At 37.7% G+C, this 8404-nt stretch overlaps 1 protein-coding gene across 1 annotated transcript; it reads right to left on the reverse strand.

Annotated features, from left to right (window-relative positions):
• Positions 1 to 740: 740 nt before the first annotated feature.
• On the reverse strand, positions 741 to 8014 carry LOC149676391 (solute carrier family 23 member 2-like). The gene is made up of 10 exons (XM_089838673.1): positions 7934 to 8014; positions 6698 to 6855; positions 5378 to 5585; positions 4623 to 4804; positions 4065 to 4185; positions 3864 to 4005; positions 2403 to 2656; positions 1839 to 2112; positions 1677 to 1772; positions 741 to 1126 (listed from the first exon to the last, which is right to left on the reverse strand). Exons 1-10 carry the CDS (start codon positions 8000 to 8002, stop codon positions 939 to 941), a joined length of 1692 nt encoding a protein of 563 aa, XP_089694799.1. The 5' UTR covers positions 8003 to 8014; the 3' UTR covers positions 741 to 938.
• Positions 8015 to 8404: the final 390 nt, after the last annotated feature.

An 8404-nucleotide genomic window follows, 5' to 3' on the forward strand; every position in this document is an offset into this window, starting at 1 on the left:
TTCTTTGGACATGAGAACCTGCAGTTCCCATCCCTCATGGTATCATTCGACAGAGTATTCATTGCCTGATATCTGCACTTCAACAGCAGCACTGGCTTGACGTAGATGGGCAAACCATTGAGTTTTGCCAAGGTCCCTCCATGACTAGGGTAAAAAAAACTGCTTACCCTCACACTAAATCGCATTTTCAGACTCTCGCGATAGTTTGTTGGAAAAAATATTGTGTGTTTCTTATTACCAAGTTATCTTAATATTTAAAGTAGCACTTAAATAGTTAGAAAATAATAAGTGGAATTCTTTTGCTTTAGAAATTTAAAGCGAAGTGTTTACCATAGCTATTAGTCCTTACATTATTGGTGCGTGAAAAAATCCCTCATTGGAAATGAAAATAAGACTAAATATTTAAAAACATTGGAAAATTTTTAAAAAATATATCAGCATTTTCACGAAACTTTTCTTCTATGAAAAATTAAGTATAATCGAGAGATGTGATCCACAAGTTTGTCACCAGTTACTGAGAGCTTGTCGCGAAGTGACTTAGGCGAAACGTCATAGATTTTCGTAAAGCGACGCCTGGTGAGGCACTGTCAAAGGATAAGATGGACTGCAAAACCGAGTGTCGAATAAAGTCAATACTCGCGTGTCGTTCTTGAACTAGCTCGAGCTGCAAGTCTCTAGCATTACAAAGTATTGGAAGTGTCATACTTATGGAACATATCTTATAAACATATGGTATAATGCATTTACGAGGCTGATTGTCATTGCGAATCGCATGTCGGTTGCACTATCCCAACTGACTTTCTGTAAAATCTGTTTGAATTTACTATTAATGTGGCTAATGATATTATAATAGGTAAAAAGATTTAAAATAACTGAAATTATGTTCATCAACCATCAACAGAGTAAGAAATAGTTCCAATGCTTATTTTTATTCAAAATTACTTGAAAGTATGGCTTATTGGAATTTTGGATAAACAAGGAAATCTCTCTAGAAATGACTTTGCTATTGGTACATCGTAAACCCGGTCTGTGCACTTTTTAAATTCATTGAAATCGTTTAAATCTTCTCGTGGTATTTCGCGCATCGTCTCGTTCCATTGCAAAATTCCTCCTTCAGCATTAGTCCCTAAAATTGGTTAATTTTAGGTATTTAATGAAACATTTGAAATCGCAACTTGAAATATTTCAGATATTAATGTACATTTGAATTTTCATTTTATTAAATTGGAAAACATTTAAAAAATAAATGATCTATTATTACAAAGTAATTTGGCATTAAATTAGTCTTAAAATTTAGGATTACTGCGCCATCCGCCATTGTTTCAGTGCCATCTGCTTAATCGAGCCTCTTACATGTGTGATCGAGTGGCCTATGCCCAACATTACCTTTACCTCTCTCAGCCTGTGAGAATTCAACCAATCCCTTAAGGGGTAAGTAGTTCGATTTACCCGGCATCACTAAACCAATGGCGGATGGCGCGGTAGTCCTCATTTTTAAGACTATTTAAATGCTAATTATTTAGTAATAATAAATCATTTATGTTTTTTTCTTAATATTTTGCCTTTATATTTAGAAAAAGGTCGTTATTTTAAGATATGTTATATTATCTGAACTTTCAATTCAAATAACAATTTTATTATTTTAAAGCCCAAATCAGAAAAGTAATAATCACTACCTTTTATGGTGTTGTCGAGAAATATTCCAATTCCTCCTCCAACAAAAATTCCAGTACTAAGAAGTACAGTGAAAAGTTGATCAATGAAAAGACTACCTAAAAATGTCGGTAAGGACATGAGTGAAAATCAATCATTGATCAATCTTTCATACGCGACTCTACCTGTATTTATCGAGTCAGGATGTCTACTGAACCAATCGGGGATCATCAGGCCCATAAAGACACTGATGCCGATGATGAAGATGTTTCGGGACGAGTTTAAATCGACATATTGTAGAGTACAAAGACCGACTCCTGATACCATTGAGAACATAAAGGGAAATAAGCCTCCCATAATAGGGCCAGGAATGATAATGAAAAATGATCCAAATTTAGAGAAAACGCTTAATGTTATCATGATAACTGCTGCCCACTGAATCACCCTTCTACTTCCAACCTGTATGTATGGAATAACTGATGAGTTTTTGAAACAAATGTCTTGTAAACCAAGACCATTAAATACACGTGGACAAGAATGGAGATAGGACGCGTTGTTCTTTTAAGGCAGCGCCTCACAGCGACCAACTTAATAAGCCATAATATAAGGCTTATTAAGTTTCGGGACTCTCCCGCTAGGGGCGACGACAGGCGATGCCATTAAAAGAACGGGGGTTTTACCGTTTTAGCCTATCTTTCCAGTCCATCTGTCTTTTAATGGTCTTGGTTGTAAAAGCTTTTACGACTCGCCTTTGTAATACCAATCGCAGCGACATTTTGGCTAAATGACGTCAGAGCGTTTCCAGACCCAAAAATCCCAGCCAATAAGCATCCTAATCCTTCAGTAGCGATGCCTCTATTAACAGCGTGAGTAGGCGGTGGTGGAGCTCCGGACAATTTAGCGCATGCGTAATAATCTCCAATGGACTCAACAATTGAGCACACTAGTCCGCATAACATCCCGCAAATTGCTCCAACACTAAAGGTGGGCCATCGCCATTGTCCTAGAATAATCATAGCCACGTTCAAAGGAAGTCAATATTGATGGGTTCCGGTTGTAGAGCAAAGACTTTGCGAAAAGATTTCTTTGCTAACGGCAAATTATTCTAAAGGCCCTACTCATGGCAAATTGTTCTATAGGTTCTGCTCATTGCAAATTATTCTAAAGGCCCTGCTCATGGTAAATTACTCTAAAGGCCCTGCTCATGGCAAATTACTCTAAAGGCCCTGCTCATGGCAAATTACTCTAAAGGCCCTGCTCATGGCAAATTAATCTAAAGGTTCTGATCATGGCAAATTATTCTGAGGGCCCTGCTCATGGCAAATTACTCTGAGGGCCCTGCTCATGGCAAATTACTCTGAAGACCCTGCTCATGGCAAATTACTCTGAAGGTCCTGCTCATGGAAAATTATTATAAATACCCTGCTCATGGCAAATTACTGTAAAGGTCCTGCTCATGGCAAATTACTCTAAATGTCCTGCTCATGGCAAATTTCTCTAAATGTCCTGCTCATGGCAATTTACTCTAAATGTCCTGCTCATGGCAAATTACTCTAAAGGTCCTGCTCATGGCAAATTACTCTAAATGTCCTGCTCCTGGCAAATTACTCTAAAGGTCCTGCTCCTGGCAAATTACTCTAAAGGTCTTGCTCCTGGCAAATTACTCTAAAGGCCCTGCTCCTGGCAAATTACTCTGAAGGTTCTGCTCATGGAAAATTACTCTGAAGGTCCTGCTCATGGAAAATTACTCTGAAGGTCCTGCTCATGGAAAATTACTCTGAAGGTCCTGCTCATGGAAAATTACTCTGAAGGTCCTGCTCATGGAAAATTACTCTGAAGGTCCTGCTCATGGAAAATTATTCTGAAGGTCCTGATCAAGGCAAATTATTCTAAAGGTCCTGATCAAGGCAAATTATTCTAAAGGTCCTGATCAAGGCAAATTATTCTAAAGGTCCTGATCAATTCAAATTATTCTAAAGGTCCTGATCAAGGCAAATTATTCTAAAGGTCCTGATCAAGGCAAATTATTCTAAAGGTCCTGCTCATGGAAAATTATTCTAAAGGTCCTGATCAAGGCAAATTCCTGCTCATGGCAATTGAACTGCCTCGAGATAAACTGCCATGAGATAAACTGCCATTGGACCTTTACCCAGAATTCGTTCTGCTTTTTGTTTTGGAAACGCCGGTTATCCTAACCTATTCATGCTTACCAGGGTAAGGTATTCTCAACCAAGGACTTTTTCGCAAAACATTATATCTTATATCTGTCCGGGCTTTATTGTCGGTGGAAATAATGTTGAATTTAGTCATTCCTAAACAAATTAACCAGGAAATCATAATGGCCAGAAATACCTGGAAGAAAGGTTTGACTAAATTATTGGTTGACTTTTTTTTTAAATAACATCCTCTACCGGAAATAATTTGAAAATTTGAAAACGTTTTGTTGTCCACATCGATGTCCTAGAATAGGTCAATAATGGCATTTTCAACTTGTCTAAATATTGAGAGAAGATAACCAAGAGAGCCATCGTTCTAAAGGTGTTAAATTTGGTCAGTAATTGGCAAGCAGGACTAAATACGACCGCAATTTGATTTGCTTAATGATAGTTTGTAGCAGAGCGTTAAGGGTTAACCTCTAAATATCTGTCCCCCTTCGTAAATCTACTGGTAAGGTCCAATGGAGGACAATGGTTTCATTGCAGCTCTGCTGCAGAGAGTTGCACTCATGAGGCCCGATAAAGCCTTTTTCAAATTGATCACTTGCATCATGGTAGACAGAAGTCTGTCCACGTGGCATTCTTTTCCAGCTCTGCTTGTGTTGTGTCTTCCGCTAAGGTTTTAATTTGCTTGAATAACATGGGGACAACGCTGCAGTGCCATGACGTACATCGCACTTAGATTGACAGCTCATTGTAAATCAAACTATCATTAAGATACAAATGGCGCATTTCAAGGTTTTTTCATATTACCCAATAGCGACCGGCCAATTTGAACTGGCCATTTCGCCTGCTTGTCTGAACAAGCTAAGACCAATCAAACAAATTAGTGGTGAAATGGCTACCGGTGACACGTATTTGATGAAGAAACCCACTAATCCAGTTAATCCCAATAGGAATTCGACAATAGAGGCGGTAATAATTGCGCCTTGTATCTGTATAAAAATGAGAAAAGCCAAAAAATTCCATTATTTAAAACCTTGCATTGAAACCAACACAAAGGCGGAAGTCCACACTCTTACGTTATTTCCCTCGCGTCAAGAAGTAACACCAGATGGAGCGCAAGTTCACTGCACGCAGGAGGCTAGCCAACTCGCACTGCCTCTAGCGGTACTTCTTGGCGAGAGAGAAATGACCCAAGAAGACGACCCTGCACCTATGGTCTTTCCTTGTCTTAAGAAATTAATGGAATGGTGTAATGGAGATTATGAATAATTATGTAACAATAGGTTCATAACATATGTTTCATAAGTTTGTCACTGGTTACTGAGAGCTTGCCATGAAGTGAAACGTCATGGATTATCGTGAGGTGAGGCTTTGTACAGGCTTAATGGGAAGATGGACTGCAAAACTCGGTGTAGTCAATTTTCGCTTGTCGTTCTCGAACTAGCTCGAGCTGTGAGTCTCTAGCATTACGAAGTATGGATAGTATCATGCTTATGGAACATATCTGATAAACTTATGATGTAACTTATGTTGAAAATGTACAGACTGTTTTGATGGCTTACCTCTCGTATTCTAAGTTTCCAAGCACTATTTTCGTCATCATCTGAAATATTTGAACATAACAGTCTGGTTTCGTTAAAATTGGAACTGTCAGTTTCATTCATTGTATTATTTGCTAAACAAGACCAGTCACATTTCCACTGTGGTAGGCTCAATATTGCCAAAGATGGTAGCAGAAATGAGAACGAATTGCCTTGGATTATCGGCAATCTGAAAATAAACGTTTTAACTCGTAACTAACTGCCTATATGACTTCAGCTTCGTTCGTGTTAGACCAAAGAAAATGGTATTAGCAACTACGATCAGCTGACATTAGGTTTGATATTAAATAATCTCTGTTTCTACTCATTAAAGCAAATGATGCGACGATTTTATCTCATCAGTGTTGCTGTAAGTTTCATTAAATAAGTTTGAGCCGCAATTATTGCCGAATAAAATACAATAAGAAACGTTCGGGTTCAAAGGAAATAATCAGAACCAAGGGTCTTTGAATTAATAAGGTCATATGTCTCAATTTCATTTGCGGATAATTTTTACATTATAAATGTTAATATTCTAACATTTTTCTTTGATAAGCTTAAGGAGAAAGTTCAAACATAACACTATACTTTAAAAGAACGGCCTTTTTCTTAATATAAAGGTAAAATATTAAAAAATAAATTATCTCTTATTACCATATAATTAACCTCTAATTAGTCTTAAAAGCGAGGACTACTGCCCCGCCATTGGTTAAGTGGTGTCTGCTAAATCGAACCACTTACCCTTACTGGATTGGTTGAATTCTCACAAGTTGAGAGAGGTAAGGGGTAAAAAGGTTTGATTTAGCAGACGCCATTAAGAAGTCCGTTCTTATAACGTATAATGTTATGTTTCCTGAACGTTTCCTTTAAGAATTATAGAATACAGAAGAAAAGAATGCTGCTTTAGTATAATCAGAAGTGAGATGAGACCAGAAGTACTGAGCTAACCAAATTCGTCACTAAAGTGAATATTCTTGACAACACACCAACGGTTGGCCCTCTGGTGGCGGTTTCAGAAATTCCCCTCCAAAACTTGAGACGCTCGCGGTGGTAGACGGCCGAACTAGATTCAAGGAGCCGGGTCCGTGTTCCGCCGCTTTAGGTTGAGGGGAAGGGGTAGGAAATGTTTTTGGAACTCGACCAATTATTTTCTCTGTAGTGTAGGCGCGATGGAAGCGGCATAAAATCCTCAAATTTGTTCACTAGTGCCAGGATCTACTATCAATGCTAGAGCCCTTCACTTCTAGTCTCATCTCACTCTGATATAATTAACCGTGGCAAGCGTGATGATGGACGTTATACCTTGATCCAAAGGTGCTTTGTAATAGAGTCGCTAAACCAGAAACTAGAAACGTCGTAGAAATAAGATGGCCTCTGTATGGACTGTCATCCGCCAGGCATAACTTCGGTGCCAACATATGCGGATAAGCAATAGTTCCACTTAACATTGCGAGATAATGCTGCGAATTTAGTGTAAAAATTTATTTTTAATACAAGTCTTGCTGATGTGTATTAATTTTAGCATCCATTTAGCTTTTTTGACTCTCCGAGTGACTATGAGGTCACGGAGAGGTATTACACTGGACGTGTCTGTGTATCTGTCTTCTGTGTGTGTCACCGCTTTCGCAATCTCTCTTAAGCGCCCCACTTTAACTAGCCATTATACCTTCATCTTCTGGCTAACCCCCAATTCTTTCACCCAATATTATAACAGAGAGATTTTATAATAAGGAGTAGAAACTGAGGAATATTATGTAGCTCAAAAATCACGTGATCAACAAAACGGGCCAGGTCTATTTCCGGTATAATGTTTTGAGGCCCCTCCCTCTAGGGTGGGTCTAGAATGATGTGGGAGGGTCTCTAGGGGAGATAGACACTAGCTTTTTTAGGAAAAGGGAACGGTCTGACTTAAAATAACTCCAAATGGCGCCAGTCGCACTCGAAATCACGAACCCTTATTGGGTAATTGTATAACCAACAGTGAGTGAGGGCAAACTATAAAATTAAAGGAGTGTCATGTGACCGGAAATTTTCCTGGCCAGTTTTAGCGTCGCAGACTACTTGTTTGAGCTACATTGTATTTAGCACTGTCAAGGGCAAGAGCTTCCACTCCCTATTATAAATTCTCTCTGATTATAATCTACCGCACATATCACAAATCTATACTTATTGGCTTCTAACAACACCGCCATCTATTGGTTTTCCGTCTATATCACATAGTAATCTGATAATCTTGGTTTCTACTCCATCATAACCGTTGATATTGCAATAGTTGCATGGGTAGATATCTCTTGTCTCGACTAGGAGAGGTTTATTTTGGTTTACCAACTTGTTTTGTTTGCATTTGAAATATTATTGGGTTCGCGGTTTAAAATCAAAACTATGTATTTGCAAAAGACAAATAGGAATATGTGATAGTTTTGAAAACTAAAAACGGAAATAATTTAAAGCCGTAATTATAAATTGTGATTATTCCTTGTTGTGGAAAGTAGGCGAAAACGTTATTTGGAAAAAGCATTAGCATTAAGAAAATCGTACCTGAAAGCCAAACAGTATACATATATACCATTTGGGAACATCTTCGATATTGTATATCAAACCCTTCATCGTCAAGGCGGAATTATTCTGTTCAAAAATAGGCAATCGAAATGGTAGATAATTAGCATTTTGTTGAAAACATTGACGACGTTCTTAATTCAAATTGATAACAGTATTTTCAATTTATGTAATTAATTTTTAACATTAGGTTTCTATGGAAAAAATTAGTGAATCGAAATTACTTTACTAAATTCTATAATATAAATCATAGCTCAGCTCATTGGACCCAAAGAACACACTGTTATTAAATTTATCATTATCACCCTGTAAAAAATATACTTAACTCCTTGTTAAATTTATCATTAACACCATGTTAAAAATATACTTAACTCCCTGTTAAATTTATCATTAACGCCCTGTTAAAAATATACTTAACTCCCTGTTAAATTTATCATTAACACCCTGTTAAAA

This window comes from Phalangium opilio, unplaced genomic scaffold (genome assembly GCF_054372755.1).
Source record: "Phalangium opilio isolate 3A_F unplaced genomic scaffold, DU_Popi_V2 ptg000046l_1, whole genome shotgun sequence".
Taxonomy (NCBI): domain Eukaryota; kingdom Metazoa; phylum Arthropoda; class Arachnida; order Opiliones; family Phalangiidae; genus Phalangium; species Phalangium opilio.